The 22,120-nt window shown below is 39.1% G+C and overlaps 1 protein-coding gene and 1 pseudogene across 1 annotated transcript in view; both read right to left on the bottom strand.

The window, feature by feature from the left end:
- Positions 1–11,039, bottom strand: part of LOC131273912 (sulfotransferase 1C1-like) — a 37,030-nt gene extending 25,991 nt beyond the window's left edge. Inside the window, exon 1 of the mRNA XM_071208667.1 lies at positions 10,974–11,039. Within this exon, the coding sequence (XP_071064768.1) occupies positions 10,974–11,039 (66 nt within the window). The remainder of the gene's footprint in view (positions 1–10,973) is intronic.
- Positions 11,040–20,499: 9,460 nt separating this feature from the next.
- Positions 20,500–21,609, bottom strand: LOC111760535 (protein tyrosine phosphatase type IVA 1 pseudogene; annotated as a pseudogene).
- Positions 21,610–22,120: the final 511 nt, after the last annotated feature.

Here is a 22,120-nt window from a genome sequence, read left to right as displayed (position 1 = left end):
AACCCCTACTAGCTTGGGCTGCCATGATTGTTCTTTTGTGGATAGCTTTGTTTCAGTCTCTTGAATCCTGAAAATAAAATTTATTATAGAAATATAGTAAAGTACATCAAACCATAGCATTACTATTTTTGTTGTAAGTTCAAGAATCATCCTGGGGTATTTAGTAATGACTCACTATTGTGGAAGAGAATTTGACATATTGGAATGTCTAACAGATGAATCTTGCATTTACAAGTTATTATATTATTGAGAACTGTATTTAGACTTATGATTTTTTATTTAAACTTCAGATAATTTTACTACATTTGAAAATTTTAAGAGAATTTAAGTCATTGTATACATAAGCTTAATTTACTAGATTTGTGAGTTTATTTAAGTAGTTAGGATTTTTTTGTTCCTTTTTGTTACTGTTAGACCTATTGTTATAAACAATAACAAATAATAAGAGTCTATTAAATAAAATTAAAAATATTGAGGGAAATTTTATTACATAGATTTGAAAGCCTTTTTAAGTAGAAACGAGTTATGCATATTCCCTGATACTCTGTGGCCTAGTAAGCATGTTGTTAGACAGAAGACTCCGGGCAGTGTGTCCAGAGATTTGGGTTCTAGTCTTGGTCTTGAGGTTTTCTTTCCTCATTTGTATTATTAGAATAGGGCATCAGACTGTGACTCTAAATCCTCTGTATTTTGGGTATTGCATATACAACATAAGAGTTTGCTTAGCTAAAAGTCAAATAAAAAAAATGACTCTTTCATTTACAAGAGGATTTTGCTATCCCTTCCTTCAATTTTAAAATTTAAAATGATCAGCCAATATGTGCACCTATGTATAGGACAGACTTCAGGACTTTCCCTGCACCTTTGCTAGTCTCTGGCCTTGGAAGTTCCTCTGGGTAGGCTGGGCCTGATAGGTATTCTCATCCCCAGGTCTTTCCTTCTACCTGCTCTGTCCATGTTCTGCCTTCTGTCTCTACTCCCTCTCTCTCCTTGTCCAACTTCATCAGACTTAGGTGCCGTTCCTTAAAGTTAATTGTTTTCAAACAGCTGTAAGAGCTTAGGGGTTATCATGGTTTGAGTCTTTTGTGAGCCCCAGAAAATTATGTTCTTAAGCTCACCCATTCTAGTAAGTTTAGGACTATTTTACATAGGGCCTTTCATACTTTTTGTTTTTTGCATTTCATCATTATTTAAAAGTTTAGGTGTTTAAGCTCTCACACTAGGTTTAATAAGCTAGTGAACACTGAAAAATTATTTCTCCCACAGAAGTATAACCATACATTCCCAGACAGTATAAATATGTGGTTGAACCAACATTAATCACATCACCATTTTATCAGTTACATAATAAAACAAATTATCAACTATCCAAATATTAAACTACACAGCTCAAAGGCATATACAGTATTAGATAGCTCTTGAATTCATTAGAAGAAACATACTTTTTTTTTTTTTGCAAGAGGTTGATATTAGAGGGAAAAAAAAATCTCACTAGAAACAAAAAATAATACCTGGTAGAACACCTAAGACAGTGGTGGATAGGAATCTCTGATAATCAACTTGTCCCACAGAGCAACTAATAATGTCAGGATCTTCCAGATCAATTGATGGGAGACTGGAAACCAGAAGAACAGAGTGCACCATCCAGGGAAGAGGGGGAAGAGGAGACTGACCATCTGTGGTAAAGATTCCAGAGTATATTCCTCCACCTTGCAGAGGTGGCTGCTCATCCCCCACTGGTGGGGCAGGCTGCCTTGGGACCCACTCCACAGTTGGAAGTGAAAGCTCTCTTTCCCAAGAGCAGGGGACGTGAACTGACCTGGCACCAACTACAGTTGTTGATTGGCAGATTTGGCTAGCTGGATCCCAGTCTTGAGCACAGCTCAAGTTTAAACCTGCCCAAGCTACAAAGAAGATAGCAACCTTGGCTGTCTCCATCCTTTGCAGGGATGGAAGCATGGGTAATTGAAGTCCCCTGGTTGGTTGGGATAAGATTCATTATGCCCAATTTGGTAAGCCCCTGCTTAGGCTCACACATCCAGCCTAAGTGGAAATTGGGGGCGCTTTGAACACTTTCTCAGGGCAGAGCAAGCTGATGTACCACACCCACCTTAAAGGACTGCAGCACTCTTGGTCCCCATACCCTCCCAAAAGAAAAGAAAGTGCACAATCTCTCTAGGGCAGTACAGGCAGACACACCATGTCCACATTAAAGGATTACTGCGCTTCTTTCCCAATTTGCCCAGGAAGGAGAGGAAATGCAAGTTGTCTGTTCACTCTCTCTCAAGACAGTGCAGGCAAGTCAGTATGTCCACCTAGAGGGGTGGGGTGCCCAGGACAGGGGTTGACAGATGATCAGAGAAGTCAGATCTTAGGGTTGGAAGCTATGTAACAGTTTTCATCCCCAATAAGCTGGGAACCTCAGCCTCAACCAAGTTCCCACTAGAACTAATTCAGTTGAGAGTTAAAGGCACAGGAAAATCCCAGGGCAGCAGCAAACAACTGGAAAAGAATGCTACCTACTGGGTACCTTACAAATGTGTAGATTGTGGGAGATGTCTAAGAGAAGATTGGAGACCTTAAAGGTCTCCTTTTCAGAGCACAATGGAATTAATCTACACCTCCTTGTGGGGTATGGGAGGAAGAGATGAGATGTGTAGGCATTTTCGGGACTTGGAGTTGTCCTGGGTGGTGCTGCAGGAACAATTACCGGACATTGTAGATCCTCCCATGGCCCACTGGATGGAACGTGGGAGAGTGTGGGCTATGATGTGGACCATTGACCATGAGGTGCAATGATGCCCAGAGATGTATTCACCAAATGCAATGGATGTGTCATGATGATGGGGGAGAGTGTTGCTGTGGGGGGAGTGGTGGGGAGGGGGTGGTGGGGGGTGAATGGGGACCTCATATTTTTTGAATGTAATATTTTAAAAAAATGAATTAAAAAAATTAAATTAAATTTAAAAAAATCCTGCTGTTAAACCAAAAAAAACAAAAACAAAAAAAACCAAACAAACAAACAAAAAGAAAACAGAGGCATATAATAGCAGATTTGAATTGGTTGAGGACTGAGTAAGTTAGTTGGAGGACAGAGCATGTAAACTTGAAAAGAGAGGAGAATAGAAAGGGAAAAGAATGGAAAAAATGGAACAGGTGCTCAAGGAATAGAATGGTAATGCAAAATGCACAAACATATGCATTGTAAGTGTTCAAGAAGAATAAAAGAATGGAAAAGGGCTGTGGCATTTTGATACTATTCATGAATCTCTCAAAAGAAAAAGATTATATTTGTAGACTTATCTATTCCTCTGTGTGATATGTTTTGATTAATTACCTGTTAAGGTTAGTGCTTTGGTTTGACCATGCCATTAAGCAAAATTCAGATTGAATTCCCAACCTTTTGGTGGGCTGGTATAAATGGACACTCATTGTAGAAGACACACAGGAATAGCGAAAGCTCCATAGACATGGAGGAGAAGAGAACTTGGTCATTTCAATCCTGCTGTGTGACAGAAAGGAAAAGGCTCAAACAGCTAAAGCCCCAGGAAGAAAGATGAGCCATTTGCCTGATAGTTTGCAGCCAAAGAGAACAGAGAAGCCGAGAAGGCCTAGGAGTCAGAGATTACCCACCATGTTGCTTGAAAATGTGGCAGCTGACTTTGGTGAGAAAGTACCTCTCACAGTACCTTGAGTTGGATTCTTTGGGGATATGTAACTGTAATCTTTTACCTTCAAATAAATACCCTTTATAAAAGTCAACAGATTTCTAGTACTTTGCATCAGCACCCCTTTGGGTGTTTAATACAGGGGCAGAAAAAATATTTGAGAAAATAAAAGCTCAAAATTGCTCAACCATTATGAAAGACATAAATATCAATATCCAAGAAGGACAACACACTCCAAACAAAATAAATCTGAAGAGATCTACTTGAAGACACCTACTATTCAGAATGTCAAATGCCAGAGGTAAAGAGAGAATTCTGAAAGCCAAAGAAAAGGAATTCATCAATATAAGGGATACTTTCAGACTACCAATTTCTCATCAGAAACCATGGAGGCAAGAAGGGAGTGGTATGATATACTACAGGTTCTGAAAGAGAAAAATTACCAGCCAGAATTCTTTATCTGGCAAAACTGTCCTTCATACCTGAGGGTGAGCTTAAAGACTTCATAGATAAGCAAAACTAAAAGAGTATGTCACCAAGAGCCTGGATTTACAAGAGTCTAGAAAGAAAGATTATCAGGAAGGATAACAAACAGGGTAAAAAGACAGATAATAGTGAGATAGGAAGATGGAAAGCCAAAGATAAAATGGGTGAAGTAAGTAATGCCTTTCGAGTAATAACGTTGAGTGTTAATGGATTAAACATCCAATTGAAAGACACAGACTGGTAGAATAGGTAAAACAATATCAGCCATCTATATGCTGTCTACAAGAGACTTGTCTTACATGCAAGGACACAAATAGGCTGAAAATAAAAGATTGGTAAAAGATACTCCATGCAAACTGTAATCAAAAAAAGACCTGGAGTACTGATATTAATATCATCCAAAATAGACTTCAAGTGCAAAACTGCTGAAAGAGATGAAGAAGGACATGATATAGTACTAAAAGGAGCAATTCATCAAGAAGAAATAACAATAATATCTATTTATGCACCTAAAAAGGGTGCCACAAAATACATGGACAAACAATGGCAAAACTACAGGAAGAAATAAGCATCTCGACCATAATAGTTAAAGATTTCAATATAACACTCACATTTGGATAGAACATCTGGGCAAAGGTTCAGTAAGGAATAGTGAACTTGAATAATATGATAAGTAGACTAGACTTCACAGACATTTATAGAATATTGCATCCCAAACTAGCAAGATATACATTCTTCTAAAGTGCTCATGATTCTTTCTCCAGGATAGACTACATGATGGGTCACAAAACAAGTCTCAATAAATTTAAAAGGATTGAAATTATACAAAGCACTGTCTCTGATATTATTGGAATGAAGCTGAGAATCAATATCAGGTGGAGACAGGGAAAACTCATGAATATATGGAGGTTAATCAACATACTCTTAAACAATCAGTAGATCAAAGAAGAACTCACAAGAGAAATCAATAAATATCTCAAGATGAATGAAAATGAGAAAACAATATATCAAAACCTATGGGATGCAAAAAAAGGCACTGCTGAGATGGAAATTTATAGCTCTTACCATTTACATTAAAAAGAAGAAAGACCTAAAATCAAAGACATAACTGAACACCTGCAGGAAATAAAAAAAGAACAGGAAACTAACCCCAAAGTAAGCAGATGGGACAATTGACAAATTTGACAAACCCTTAGCTAGACTGACAAACAAAAGAGAGCTGGTACAAATAAATAAAACCAGAAATTAGAGGGTGGACATTACTACTGACAGCATAGAAATAACAGAAATCATAAGAGGATACTGTGAACAACTGTATGCCAGTTGAAACTAGACAATATAGTTGAAATAGAAAATATGTACAAACTACACTGATCCTAGAAGAAATAGAAGACCTTAACAAACCAATCACAAGTAAGGAGATTGAAACAGTCATCAAAAACTTCCCAAAGATGAAAAGTGCAAGACTGGATGTCTTCACAGGTGAATTATACCAATAGGTCAAAGAAGTAATACCAATCTTGCTCAAACTCTTCCAAAAAAAATAGTCTATTCAACAAATGGTGCTGTGAGAAGTGGGTATCTGTATCCAAATGAAAGAAGGAGGACCCCTATCTCACACCTTATACAAAAATTAACACAAATAGATCAAAGAAAATGACCTTGAATAAAAGGGTCAACTCGGACCAGCAGAATATCTCAATCTACATATAATACCAGGAATTAAAAATGCTTTTTGACCCTTATCAAAGGGGGAAATGGAAAGGACAAATGAGTTTATATGGCTATGAGTCTCCAAAAAGAGCCAGGAGGTTATCAGAGGGGTTGCCCTTACGCACACCTCAGCAGAGTCCCAGAGACAGATAAAGTAGATACAACCCTGGGTATTGGTTCTTCTGAGGGCTACAGAAACCCACAGGTTCTATGGTCATGGCAGATGGAGTTCAGTGCCATCTCAGTTGGCCCTACTTTGGAGTTTGTGTTTCTGTGTGATGGAGCTGGACTCAGACGTGATCTTTGTTCACAAGCCTCTTCTGTTACTTTTACCGGAACTGCAGTTGGTGCTGGGGCTTAAAACGTACCCTGGGGACCTGAATCTCTGGACTGACCATGTGATAGCCAGGCCCTGAGCTTCAACAGACTTCAACTCCTACACTCTGGTTTATTGGACTTACCCCACTCAGCTAACGTGGAGTTGAAGAATGTCAACCACCACATCAGGGATCCAAGAGTGCCTACAGCTGAAAGCAGGAGGATTGCATCCAGCATCCATGTGGAATCTAAGGCCCCTCTTGATATAGAAGTGGAGTGGACACAACCATTCCAAGATCCACAGGATGGAGGAATAGAGTATGGATTAGAGTGGACTTACTGATATTCTATTCATGAACTATTGTGATTAGTAATTGAAGAAATGTGGCATTGGTGTGGAGAAACTGGCCATGGTGGCTGCTGGGGGTAGGGAATGGGAGGAAGAGATGAGATGTGGGGGCATTTTCAGGACTTGGAGTTGTCCTGGGTGGTGCTGCAGGGACAGTTACTGGACGTTGTATGTCCTCCCATGGCCCACTGGGTGGAATATGGGAGAGTGTGGGCTATGATGTGGACCATTGACCATGAGGTGCAGCGGTGCTCAGAGACGTATTCACCAAATGCAATGAATGTCTCATGATGATGGAGGAGATTGTTGTTATGGGAGGAGGAGTGGGGTGAGGGGGGTGAAGGGTATATGGGGACCTCATATTTTTTAAATGTAATATTAAAAAAAAGGAAAAAAAAAAGAAAAAAAGAAAGAAAAAAAAGACTTAATTATAAAAGCTACAACTATAAAACTCGTAGAAAAAAATGTAGGGAAACATCTTCAAGATCTCGTTGTAGACAGTGGTTTCTTAAACATGATACCCAAAGCATGAGCAGCAAAAGAGAAAAAAGATAAATGGAACCACCTCAAAATTGACAGATTGTGATTAAGAGAAAAATAAGAGAATATTGTTTCATGATGTATAGCATGTATATAATACTACTGTAGGATGTTAATAAATGGTTGGGTTGGGAGAAGAAGACGCTAAATGGAAGATATTTGCTATAGTCAGTAGTAATAATTTGATGATGCTTTCTCATAATTTGTAACAAATATTTCACAACAATGCAAGGTGTTTCTGGTGGGGAGATGTATGGGAGCCCTGTATGATGATATGCATGTTTTTTTTTGGAAATTCACAACTTTTATTCTACACTTATTCTTTATGTATGTTCATGTATGAATGACAAACTTCAACAAGTAAATTTTAAATATAATAGCGGTAAACAACTTCTAATAGATACTAAGAACATTGAGAATTTCAGAAATTTTGATTAAATTATGCATGTCTCAGCAGGATCTCATTGACTTCCAAATTAGTCACTAGCCCAAATAACAGGGCTCCTGAGGGCTCTGCAGACACCTAGGCACCTATGGTCAGGGCAGATAGCTCATGAGTGTGGTGCCTTGCCTGTAGGCCTGACTTGAGAGTTTGTGCTCCTGAGTGTGACAGAATTGGACTTAGTTGTGGTTTCCCTACATATGGCTCTTCTGTCCCTTCTATTTGAACCTGTATTTGGTGCTGGAATTGGTAGGTGTACATCCAAGACACTTGAATCTTTTGACTGTCTGTGTGCCAGCTGAACCCTGAGCCTCAACGTAGTTGTTTGCAAAACCTTCTCTCCAGTTCACTGGACTCACCCCAGACAACAAACAGAAAGGTGATGCTGGATGACCACCATACTGAGGAACCGAGAAAGCCTACAATTGCAAGCAAGAGAGCTCCATCCATTGGCTGTATCGTACTGAAGTCTCCTCTCAGTTAGAGGTGGAGTGGGCATCACTATCCCAGAATACTCAAGATTGGTGAATGAACTGTGGACTAGAGTGGACTTACTGGTATTTTACTAAAGTTTACTGTGTTTCTAGCAATGGAAGAAATTATATCATTATGTGGAGGCAGTGGCCTCTGAAGGTTCTGAGGTCAGGGAGAGGTAAAGCAGGTGAAATAGGGGCACATTTTTGGGACTTTGGAATTGTCCTGATTGACTTTGCAATGACAAGTACAGGACATTTTATATCTTGTCATAACCTACAGAATTGTGTGGAGGGAGTATCAACTACAATGTAAATTATAATCTGTGATTAGTGGCAATGTTGCAAAATGTGTTCATCAATTGCAATGAATGTACCACACAAATGAAAGATGTTGTTAAAGGGGGTAAGTGAGGAACAATGTGGGGGAGCAGGTCATATGGGAATCCCCTATGTTTTTTTATGCAATATTTATGTCATCTAAATATCTTTAAAAAAAAAAAAGAATTATTGTAGGTCCCATAAAAAGGCATCCCTACCTTGTAATAGTATTTACTAAATTAAAAAGCATATTCCACATGTTTTGCACAAGACAAAAGCAACATTTTACTAAAAACCTTTAAGGCCCCCTCTCATTCATTTGTCAGGCCCTTCTGGTTAAGTTGTACCCCAAAGTGCAAACATTAGATTAACTGTAAGCCTTTTTTAAAAAAAAAAACCTGAAGATGTTAAAGACATATGCTTCTATACAATGCAGATTTTTAAAATGGAGGTTTTCTCTAAAATCACAAAATGAGATTTATAAATAGATGTTATATAATCACTGTAAGACTTGGTGAAAGTCCCCCCAAAATTCAATGTTTGCACAAACCTCATGCATACTGGTAAGAATGTGGGAGATGTAAACATAAAATGAATGGGATAATAACTGTATAGGCCTACTTTCAATGCTTAACATGACTGAATGAATAAACCACATAATGTCTAGAGTGTTTGCAGTTCTTGGGATTTTAAGTTCTGTATGATACTAAAAATGTACCATATTGGGAAGCGGATGTGGCTCAACTGATTTGGCTCCCATTACCATATAGGAGGCCCTGGGTTCATGTCCCAGGGCCTCCTTGTGAAGGCAAACTTACCTGCGCCAGTGGAGAGCTAATGGCCCATGGAGAACTAACTGGTGCAGCAAGATGACACAAGAAAGGGAGACAAGCAGACACAGAAGAATGTACAGTGAATGGACACAGAGAGCAGACACCAAGGAAGCAGCAAGGGGGTTTAAATAAATAACATAAATCTTAAAAAAAAAAAAAAAAGTACCAGTATTGTGCTGGGTATTTTGGCACCTATTCTCTCTAAGTTTTTTATATATTGATAAGATTCTTTCATTGAAATATAGGTTTAAAGAAGAATTAGACCTCAAAACCTCATGTTTTCAGGAAAGGTCAATTGCTACAAGTTTAAATGCTGACCCACAAGAATCTTTTGCAAAGTATCCCGATAGGCTGAAGGTAAATTGTAGAGGCTGCAGTTACTGTTAACCTTGTAGCAGGGTAAAACTGCTTTTCAATACTCTCATGGAAGTGTCATTAGACTTAATTCACACACCTGTTGGCTAGCTAATATGTACACCAAATTTGTTCCTCTCTCAAGGTTCTACTTCCAAGGCAATAGCATCAGCACCCCAATTTTTTTTTTTGAGTTTAAGTTTCCTTTATTCTGCATCTCAAATAAAGTTATTTTGTTTTTTACACTATGACACAAGTAGAAATATGTGGAGTATAAAAGCTTCAGAAAGTAAAGTAGAAAGAAGAAGAAAAACAATGCATGATCCCAATACCCACATTTAACATTTTGCTATTTCTTTCATCTGGGGCTTTTATGATTCCCATCTTCTTACATGTGTAGTTATATTGTACTATAAACACTTATATATTTTGTTCTTTCCATTTATAATATGCACTTCCCATTATTACTATTTTTATGGCTACATACTATTCTATCTTGTGGATAAGTCATAGTTTAGTTAACGATTTCCATACTGAGAGCAGAATAACACAATGATGAAAATGGAATCTGTAGAAGAAAATGACTCCCACATAAGAAGTGCCCTACACAATATAAGCTTTTGGTATTCAAATAGTACAGAGTTAGCTGTGCTCTCTGCTTTTGTTTGTATTTCTCAAGCAGAGAACAGATAGAAGACTCTGTGCCAGGAAAGAAAAGGTGATTTTCCAGGTCCTTAACCATGTAAAAGCGAAAAAACTCCGAGTACCCAACCTTTTGCTTTAAATGCAGAGAGATGTCTATGAAGGCAAAGTATCAATATCTCCATTTTCTAGATGAGGAAAAAATAATCAAGATATTTTAAATCTCACTAGGTACATTCTCAAAATATGTAAGCAAAAATTATTTTGTAGTTTTATGTTCATATAAAGTATGCGATTTCCTAAAACTATAAAACTATTATCTAGCTACACTTGAAAAAATGTGTTATATAAAATAATTTGAAGAAAGAATATTCTAACCAATTAAGCACTCTGGTCAGTACAGAGTTGCTATGCAATACAATATATAGATTACATATTTTTAAATAATTGGAATATAAAGAAATGTAGGAGGTGGGGCAAGATGGCATCCGAATAAGTACACCATCATCATTGCTCCTGCAAAGGACTGGCTGAGTGGTGACGGAATCCTGCCGGAGCAGGCTGTTTTGAGAACCTACAAAGCAGGAGGTGTCTGGACATTGATCTGGAGAGACCACAACAAAATCAGTGCTTGCTCAAGTTAAAATGGCAGGTTTCTAACACTGAACTCAGAAGCCATGGAAGGTAAATCCCTTTCCCCTGAGGCTAAGGGCCGCAGTGTTCCCTGAGAACCGCCGGCTGCACGGCAGCATTCCCAAGCCCCGTGTTCCCTAAATATGTGAACACCAAGCCCGTGTTCCATGAACCCCCGCAACCCACATTTCATAGACCTACGTACCCCGAGTCCACATTCTCCCGGGCCTCTGTTTCCCAAGCCCAGCACTCCCAGAAATCCGGCATTGCCCTAGCCCTCTGGTCTCGGACTAACTCTGGGAGTAGGAGGGTTTAGGTGGGAGGTGCAGAAGGGCCCAAGGAATACAGGTATAATTTTCTGGTCCCCTCCCCCCCTTTTATTGAGTTTGGAGGAGCATATCAGCTGACTTGGGGAGAGCCTAGGAAGAGAGGAGAGGTGAATCTGCTGAGAGAGCCCGATTTACCTAAATGCCCTGGGATAGGAAACTTGGTCTGGGAGAAGGTGGAGTCAGAAAATTAACTAGCCCCCCTGTAGCACACAAGGGAGAGGGACAGTACGACGTGCTTTGCAGGCTTCCAATAGCATATTTAGGGTTCCTGGCAAAGGGTCAGTGCTGTCTCTCAAGAAATTAAGAGACATTATTTTCTGAGGGGATTTGGTTTACCATGGACCCATTTGAATCTCCTACAGGAGCTCTCACACAGTCTTCACACTGCCCTGGGAGAGAGGGAAGTGAGGAGGGGAGAAAGGGGGAAGGTCAGACTTCCACGCAGTTTATTCAATTGCAGAGAGGATTCCTTGCCTGAGCCTTGTCTGGTCTTTTCTGTTGGTTTGTTATCTTGTTTTTCCTTCCTCTTTATCCCCACACAGGCCCCCCTCCCCTTTTTTCTTTATTTCCTTTCTCTTTTTCTTGCTTGCTTCTTTTTTTCCCTTTCTTCCCCCCTCATTTTTTTTCTTTTTTTATATTAGATGCTGCAGGCAACGTTTCTTATTTGCTGTGCTTCCTCATCCTCAATTTCCTCTTTTCTATGTGTCCTGATTTTGGCTACCAACTCTATTCCCTTTACATCTTTCTATCCTCCATCATTTATTGTTTCTCTTACATTCCACCTCTCTTTGTTTAGTCCCCAATATTTCTGACTTTTTATCTCTAATACACCTATTTTGTTTTCTATCTTTATTCACTCTTTATATTATTGTCCTTTCTTTTCTCTTTCCCTCTCTCCTGACCTCACTGGCTTTTTTTTTTTTTAAGATTTATTAATTTATTTCTCTCTCCTTCCCCCCCACCCCCCTTCCTGCCCCGGTTGTCTGTTCTCTGTGTCTATTTGCTGCTTCTTCTTTGTCCACTTCTGTTGTCAGCAGCATGGGAATCTGTGTTTCTTTTTGTTGCGTCATCTTGTTGTGTCAGCTCTCCGTGTGTGCGGTGCCATTTCTGGGCAGACTGCACTTTCTTTTGTGCTGGGTGGCTCTCCTTACAGGGAGCACTCCTTGTGCGTGGGGCTCCCCTACGCTGGAGACACCCCTGCGTGGCACGGCACTCCTTATGCGCATCAGCACTGCACATGGGCCAGCTCCACACAGGTCAAGGAGGCCCCGGGTTTGAACCGCGGACCTCCCATGTGGCAGGCAGATGCCCTAACCACTGGGCCAAGTCTGCTTCCCCCTCACTGGCTTTTTAATTCATACTGTATTCTTCCCCATATCGAGTTTACTATTTCATTATAGGTACTCCACTTTTTTTAACTGCTGTAACTCTACACAGCTTACGTGAATTCAATATCCATTCTCCTAGATCTCACATGGCTCTTCTGCTAACATTCACTATCAATACTACTATTATATTTTTCTTTTCTTACCCCTTTTGCTTTCTCTGGCCTTAATATTTTCCTTCAAGGGAACTTAGCCAACAACAAGGAAATTGAATAAGAAGAACAAAGTGACAAAGAAAAGACTTAATACACAGATAAAAACAACAACTCATTAAACACCAAAATAAAGAAGCTATTCAACTGAATAAACCCAACAAGATAAAATGATGACCAGAGAGCAACAAAAAACTACAGACCATACCAATAATCAGGAAAACATGGCCCAATCCAATGAACAAACTAAAAACCAGGAAGAGGTGTGGAACATTGAACAATTAATTAAAGCTCTCAAAACCTGTATCATGGACCAATTTAATGAAGTGAAGGAAGAGATTAAACATATTAAGAAAACACTAGGAGAGCATACAGAAGAAATTGTAATCATACACAAAAAGATAACTGATATGTTGCGGATCAACAGCACATTCCAAGAAATCAAAAATACACACTCTCTCAGCAAATAACAGCAGATTTGAAGAGATAGAGGAAAGAATTAGTGATGTGGAAGACAGTACATCTGAAATCAAACAGATAGTAGATTGGTCAATAAAAGATAGAAAAAACCCAGCAGGGACTTAGGGATCTGAATGACAATGCAGAACATACAAACACATGCATTATAGGCATCCCAGAAGAAGAAGAGAAGGGAAAGGGGACAGAAGGGGTGTTGGAGGAAATAATGGCTGAAAACTTCCTGAACCTTGAGGGAGATGTATGTGTATGTCCAGGAAGCACAGTGCATCCCAAACAGCATAAATTCCAACAGGCCTACACTAACACATATACTTGTCAAATTATCCAGTGCACAAGACAAAGAGAAAATACTAAAAGCAGCAAGAGAAAAGAGAACCATCACATACAAGGGAGGCTCCATAAGATTAAGTGCTGATCTCTCATCTGAAACCATGGAGGTAAGAAGGTAGTATGACATAGTCAAGGTACTAAAAGAAAAGAATTTCCAACTAAGAATACTCTATCCAGCAAAGCTAACATTCAAAAATGATGGAGAGTTCAAAATATTTGCAGATAAACAGAAACTAAGAAACTATGCCAACAAGAAACCTGCCATTCAAAAAATACTAAAGGGAGTTCTGCAGGAGGAAAGAAAAACACCCGGAGAGACAGAGTTGGAGGAGGGTGTAAGAACAACTGAAAAGACAAAAAAAGAAAAAGAAAACCAAACAATATATGACAAACACAAATCCAAAGAAAATATGGCTAATATTAGTAATTCCTTGAAAGTGATAACACTGAATGTCAATGGATTAAACTCACCTGTCAAGAGACACAGAGTGGAAGCCTGGATAAGGAAATATCAATATGCTGTCTATAAGAAACATCTTAGACCCAGGGATTCAAGGAGATTGAGGGTGAATGGCTGGAAAAAAACCTTTCAAGCAAACAATAACCAAAAAAGGGCAGGAGTAACTATATTAATGTCAGACAAAATAGACTTTAAATGCAAAACAATTGTGAGAGAAAAGATGGACACTACATATTAGTGAAATGGATAATCATTCAAGAAGAAAGAACAATCATAAACATTTATGCCCCTAACAAGGGCACCTCCAAATATATGATGCAAACACTGGAGAAACTAAAGGAAGGAATAGATGCCTCTACAATTATAGTGGGGGATTTTAACACCCCACTGTCACCATTGCACAGAACATCTCAAAAGAGAATCAATAAAGAAACAAAGACTTTCAACAAAATGTTAGAGGCTCTGGACATCATAGACATATATTACATCCAAATAGAGCAGGATATACATTCTTCTCAAGTGCACATGGATCATTCTCTGAGATAGACCACATGCTAGGCCACAAATAAAGTCTCAGTGAATTCAGAAAGATTGAAATCATACAAAATAATTTCTCTGACCACAGTGGAATGAAGCAGGAAATCTGCAAGGGCCAGAGTCCCAGATTTGGCACCAAGATATGGAAGTTAAACAACACACTCTTAGAAAAACAGTGGATCAAGGAATAAATCTCAACAGAAATCAATAAGTACCTTGAAACTAATGAAAATGAGAACACAACATACCAAAACTTATGGAATGCAGCAAAAGCTGTGCTGAGAGGGAAATTCATAGCCATAAATTCATACATCAAAAAAGAAGAAAGAGCAAAAATTGAAGAACTAACTGCACAGTTGGAGGAATTAGTAAAAAAACAAGAAACTAAACCCAAAGAAAGGAGAAAGAAAGAAATAACAAACATCAGAGAAGAACTAAATGAAATAGAAACTAAGAAAGCACTTGAAAAAATAAACAAAACCAAGATCTGGTTCTTTGAGAAGGTCAGTAAAATTGACAAACCCTTAGCTAGATTATCAAAGAAAGAGAGAAGGTGCAAATATGCTAAATAAGAAATGAGAAAGGGGATATCACCACTGACACCACTGAAATAAAGGCTATCAAAGAGGATACTTTGAAAAATTATATTCCAACAAGAAAGATAATTTAGTGAAAATGAACAAATTCCTAGAAACACATAAGCAGCCTACATTGATTAAGGAAGAAATTGATGATCTCAACAAACCAATCACAAGTAAAGAGATAAAAATCATTCATTAAATCTCCCAACTAAGAAGAACTTTGGGCCAGATGGCTTCACAGGTGAATTCTACCAGTCATTCTGGAAAGAACTAACACCAATCTTGCTTAAAATCTTTCAAAAAATCAAAACATAAGAAAATCAATTAATGTAATACACCACATAAACAGACTGAAGGAAAAAAAAAGCACATGACCATATCTATAGATGCAGAAAAATCATTTGACAAAATACAGCACCCTTTCTTGATAAAAACACTGCAAAATATCAGACTAAAAGGACACTTTCTGAACATGATAAAGAGTATATATGAAAATCCCACAGCTAACATCATTTACTATGATGAAATCCTAAAATCTTTCCCTCTAAGATCAGGAACAAGACAAGGATGCCCACTATCACCCCTTCTATTTAGTATAGTCTTAGAAGTACTTGCTTGCACTGAGGCAAGAACCAGACATAAAAGTTATCAAAATTGGAAAGGAAGAAGTTAAAATCTCACTATTTGCAGATGATATGATCCTATACATAGAAAACCTTGAGAAGTCTACAACAAAGTTTCCAGAACTTATAAATGAGTTCAGAAAAGTTACAGTTACAAGATCAATGCACAAAAATCAGTAGCATTTCCGTATACCAATAATGAGCAATCTTTGGAGGAAATCAAGAACCAAATACCATTTACGATAGTAAATAAAAAAATCAAAGACCTAGGAATAAATTTAACTAAAGATGTAAAAGACTTATATACAGAAAACTACACAACATTGTTCAAAGAAATAAAAAAGACCTAAATAAATGGAAGAATATTCCCTGTTCATGGATAGGAAGACTAAATATTATTAAGATTTATATTCTACCAAAACTGATCTATACATTCAATGCAATCCCCCCCTCCCCACAAAAAAATCAACACAGCATTCTTTAATGAACTAGAGAAACTAACTATGAAATTTATTTGGAAAGGAAAGTGGCCCAGAAGAGTCAAAGACAGACTGAAAAAGAAAAATGAAATTGGAAGAATCACATTACTTGACTTCAAAACATACTACAAAGCTACAGTAGTGAAAACAACATGGTATTGGCACAAGGATAGACACACTGAACAATGGAACCCAAGAGAAAGTTCTGATATTGATCCTCATATATACATTCATCTGATATTCAACAAGGCCCCCAAGCCCATTCAACTGGGAGAGAATGGCTTCTTCAACAAATGGTGCCTAGAGAGTTGGATCTCCATATGCAAAAGAAGGAAAGAGGATTACCATCTCACACTTAATAGAAAAATAAAAAAATCAAATCAACTCAAGATGGATCAAAAACCTAAATGTAAGAGCTAAGACCAAAAAGACCTTGGAAAACAATGTAGGGAAGCATCTATAGGACCTTGTAATAGGAAATGGCTTCATGAACTTCATACCCAAAGCATGAGCAGCAAAAAAACAAATAGATAAATGGGACTTCCTCAGAATTAAAGCCTTCTTCACCTCAAAGGAGTTTGTCAAGAAAGTGAAAGGAGAGCCTACACAATGGGAGAAAATATTTGGTAACCATATATTTAATAGGAGACATATCCTGCATATATAAAGAACTCCTATATCTTGAAAATAAAAAGGCAAACAACCCATTTAAAAGTTGGAAAAAGATTTGAACAGATGCTTCTCCAAAGAAGAAATTTGAATGGCTAAAAAGCACATGAAAAAGTGCTCAAAATCACTAGCTATTAGGGAAATGCAATTCAAATTAACAATGAGATACCATCTTACTCCTGTAAGACAGATATTTGCACACCAATGTTCATAGCAGTACTATTCACTATTGCCAAGAGTTGGAATCAACCCAAATGCCCATCAACAGATGAATGGATAAATAAAATGTGGTATATACATACAATGGACTCAGCTATATGAAGGAATACAGTACAAACACATGTGATAACATGGGTGACTCTTGAGGATCTTAAGTTGAGTGAAGCAACCCAGGCATTGAAGGACAAATACTACATGACCTCTCTGATATGAAACAAGAAAACCAAGCTGTCTCAGAGAGACAGAGACTGGAAGATAGGTGTAAAGGAATTTGGGGGGGGGGCGGGGAAGAGGAAGGTTGCAAGCTGACGCCTACATGGGTGAAATTTATGATAAGCTGGAGGTAAGTATTTGTGCAGGGAAGGGCTAAGAGGGGGCACATTGGGTGGGGCTTTGTGGGCTTCAGTTGGCTAGGGTTGGGTGGATGGGTCAGATGGCCCAAGGAACTGGGGGGAGTGATGGTGGGAACAGTTGAATATGGGAGACAGTCAGGTATATGGTTGAAATGGTAATGTTGAGAAAACTCTTTAGGAAATAAAATAAGGAAGGATTATGTGTATAAGGTGCTTAAGGGGGAACATCTGGTACAGGGGCATGCTTCTAGGGAGTGTGTGAGTGCTCATTTTGTCATAGTGTGTTATATCAATGGGTGGACACCCACACAATGAGTATGAAGGTGTACCCACATCCTGGGGAGACCTGATGTTCTCAAACAGAGGGAATTGTGTCTCTTGAGAGAATTGGGGGCTCCCAATTGGTTAGGGCAGTCTAACCTCAGCATTGTCGCAAGTATCTGTAAATCTGTTCCCTCAAGTAGTGAAGACTGATCGTCACTGTGGACCCTGAGGGGAGGGGGAAAGAGGTATAGAATAGATGGAAGTAGGGCAACTCGGGGGCGATGGAAGTGCTTCACAAGATCATGTAATGATGGATATAGGACATGTTAACTTACACCAAAAGTGTATAAAAGTCTATAAGCTAAAATGTAAACCATAATATAAAACATAAGTAAACTAAAAATTTAAAAATGTGTACACTCTAAAACATAAACCATAATGCAAACCAAAATGGAACCATGTTTGATAGCTAATTTCAAAATCTGTACATCAGTTGTAGCAAATTTAACATGAACACGTAAAAAGATCATTGCTGAGGAAAGGGGAAAAGGGTTTATTGTTGGCTATATGGGAGTCCCCTATATTGAATATGTGAATTACTGTGATCTAAAACTTTTTTGAAGACAAAGTTAAAAATTAGAAAAAGATAAAATAAAAGGATGTAGACACTGAGGAAGAAATGAAAGAAAGTGCCTTGCCACTGTACATACAGGGCAACCCCTATTACAGTGATGAAAGGCAAAACGTTTAAAAAAAAGCTTTATTATATTTTTCGTTCTTTTAATATACCAATTTATTTTTACTTTATTTAATTTTTCTAAAATAGTATGTATTCTATTTCTAAACTTTAAACCCATCACTATACTTCACTTTCCTATTAATTGAATTTGGCAATATATTAGGTTTCATTGTTGAAGTTTTGGACCACAGTGAGGTTCAAATATGGCAGGGGAGGAACACTGGTGTGGGGTGTTATTAATGGGGGACACATGGGTGAAAGGGAGTTCTCCAGGGCATGTATATAGGGCACATAAAAATGTTCTGATATATGTTGGGCATTTGTATAGTAGTTACAGTCACAAATGTCAACTGAAGGAGTGCTGAGTTCCTACACAGGGGAGCTCTGTCACATTCCCCAATGGAACAGCAAGAATCCCCCAAGTGCAATGCAAAGACCAACATGAAGGATGGTTCAATAATGAGCCCTTGATACTGATGACTATGGTTATGATCCTGGGTGCCTGAAATATGCACTAGGCCTAGAGCTGCAAGGTACCTAAGAGTTACCTCCTGAGAGCCTCCATGTTGCTCAAATGTGGACACTCTCTAAGCCAAACTCGGCATGTAAATATATGACCTTCCTCCCAGCATGGGACGTGACTCTGGGGGATGAGCCTACCTAGCACAAAGGGATTACTACCAATCACTAGCTGGTGATGCAACTATAAAGAGATGTTGAATAAAAGGGTCAACTCACACCAGCAGAATATCTCAGCCTAACACATGCAGGATCATGTGTTAAAAACTGCTTTTTGACCTTGAATAAAAGGGGGAAATGGCAAAGACAAATGAGTTTATATGGCTAAGATTCCTCAAAAAAGCCAGGAGGTCATCAGAGGGGTTGCACTTATGCATGCCTCAGCAGGACCCCAGAAAAAGCCAAAGAAGATACAACCCTAGGTACTGGTTCTCCTGAAGACTACAGAGACCCACAGGGTATATGGTAATGGCAGATGGATTTGGAGTTCTGTGCCATGACAGAGGGCCTACTTTGGAATTAGCGCTCTTGAGCTGGACTCAAATGTGACCTTTCTACTCATGCCTCTTCTGTCACTTTTACTGAACCTGTGGTTGGTGCTAGGTATGGTGTATACTCAGGGGATGGTGTATACTTGAATCTCTGGACTGCCCATATGCCTGCTGGCCCCTGAGCCTCAGCAGAGTTGCAACTCCTACTCTCTGGTTTGTTCGACTTACCCAGGTCAGCTAAGAGGGAGGTGAAGATGGTCAACCACTACACCAGGGAATCAAGAGTGCCTACAACTGCAAGCAGAAGAATTGCATCCATCATCCATGTGGAATCTAAGTCCCCTCTTGATCTATAGGTGGAGTGGACATCACCATCTCAGGGTGATATTCTACTCTAAAACTATTGTGACTAGTAATCGAAGAAATTTTAGCATTGATGTGGAGAACGTGGCCACAGTAGTTGCTGAAGGCAGGGAGAAGGAAGAAGAGATGTGATTTGGGGGCATTTTTGGAACTTTGAGTTGTCCTAAATGATATTGCAGAGTCAGATGCTGGACTTTATATATCTTGCCATAACCCACTGGATGTACTGGGGAAGAGTGTGAACTACAGGGTAAACTATTATCCATGTGGTGCATCAGTGCTCCAAAATGTGTTCACCAAGTGCGATGAATGTGTCACAATGATGGGAGAGGTTGTTGGTGTGGGAGGAGTGGGGTGAGGAGGTGGGAGGTATATGGGGATCTCTTATATTTTTTAATGTAACATTTTTTGAGATGTACACATCTTCAAAAAATACAATTTACAAAAATGATGGGGGCGGGGGAGTGGGGAGTGGGTTATATGGGAACCTCTTATGTTTTTTAATGTAACATTCTTTGTGATCTATTAAGTTTAATAAAAAAAGTGTAAAAAATAACAGACAAAATAATATAAAGAAATGTAACCTAAGTTCCTGTTAATCATAACATTTAAAAACTATAAGCCCTAATGTTTTCTTTTATTGCTTAGCAACATACTTCCTGCTGCTGCTATCTTCATCGTAAGCCTGTTTCCCACTGGCCTATGGAAGTGCACTGGGGTTGCCAACAAGCGTATCATGCTCCTATCAGCTGAACTACTCCTTCTTCAGGATGTCAGGCACCCCAATTTTATTGAATGTAGTAGTTGCTTCTGTGGCCATTACTGTCTGTGAATCACAGACACATTTTAGGATGATACTTCTCCAAATACAAAAGTTGCTTGCTGTTAAAAGCTCCATGCTGCTTTTGCCTTAATGAACTGTTCTGTATCTTTCTATTTCATTCCACCTTCAGTCAACGCTAGGGCAACAAGCACTGGAGCTCTCCCAAGACCTGCAGCACAATGAATAGCAATGCAGCAACCAGGTTCTTCATGCAACTTAATTTTTAGAAGACTTAACCAATCATGAACAATCTGGCTGGGTGGTGGTGCACCACCATCAAAACGCCAATCAAGATCATGGATGACTTTTTCCTCTACCAGATATGTGCTATAAGTTGCTTCACATCCTTTTCCTCTTGTGTTAACTCCATACTTCTTAAGTTCCTCTAGAAATTTGCTTATGGTTGCATTTGTTGGATTGTGTGTGATTAGAAATCTCATATTCTTGTATGGAACTTCCTCACAGTAGCTAGGCAGTTCATTTGAGCCACGTTAATTTAGTTGGAAAAAACTCAATAAAGTTATCAAAGAACTAAGAGAAATGAATACAGAAGTGATGTAAAAAAACTGAAGTCTACTTCAATGTATTTCACCTGAAATTCACAGTGCTTTGCATATGAAGTTGGGAGTAGTGGAAATGAAATGATCTTCCTAATAAGAAGTAGTGATTCTTTATCTTATTGAGGCAATATAAAGAAGTGCACTGAGGTTTACCCCAACCAGGTCAGAACTCTTGTAAAGTGGTCTGCAGATTTCAATCCAAGACTTCTGTGTTCAGGTTATCTATGCTTATGGGGTTTGCTTGGTGGAGCACTAATGAGTTCCCACAGTTCACTTGTCTGCGTGGAGGTCCTGCTGTGTCTGGCAGTCACCTCCACTGCATTTCAGAAATCGCATAAATTTGACCAAGAACACCTCGGAGCTGAGGAATATGTTTATTCAGTGAAGCCTGTGGCCCAATCATATGCCAGACCTGAGGTGGTGGTGAACAGGCAGCAGTGATGGCAGGGGCTGCGGGGCACAGTGCAGTGATTGACCTCATGGGGTGGTGGTGGTACAGCTTCTACAGGGCCTTTAGGTTGGATTCAGTTAAGAGAACTTTCCATTAGATCACTTTTGATTAGATTGCTATAGGGTCTTTTTTTTGGACTACAATAATGAGACATGACCCTGGTTAGGTCCCTGCCCTCTGGCTGGAGTCTTATATAAACTGAGAACTGAAAGTAGATACACGTGGAGAAAGCTGCCATTTTGTCTGGCCATGTGAGATAGAAAGTTGCCTCCAGTCCTAGAAAGACAAAGAAGCTCCGAGAGGGTGAGATTGAGGGCCCAGAGGTCAGAGGCTAGAATCAGTGGAGCACAGAGGCATGAAAAGAGGCCCCTGAGAGGTTAGGCCCATGGAGTAGCTCAAAGCTGAGGAGATAAGCCTTGCTGTGTGCTTGATTGTCCACAGGTGAGCTCAAGGAGAACGCATCCTGGGAAGAAGGCAGAGACCCAGACAGAGCGCTGCCATGTTGTCTTGCCTCATGGCAGGAGTCCATGATCTGACCAGC

Source organism: Dasypus novemcinctus, chromosome 17 (assembly GCF_030445035.2).
Source record: "Dasypus novemcinctus isolate mDasNov1 chromosome 17, mDasNov1.1.hap2, whole genome shotgun sequence".
Classification (NCBI taxonomy): domain Eukaryota; kingdom Metazoa; phylum Chordata; class Mammalia; order Cingulata; family Dasypodidae; genus Dasypus; species Dasypus novemcinctus.
Note: the sequence above shows the minus strand (reverse complement) of the source record. Positions and strands in the feature narration are given on the sequence as shown.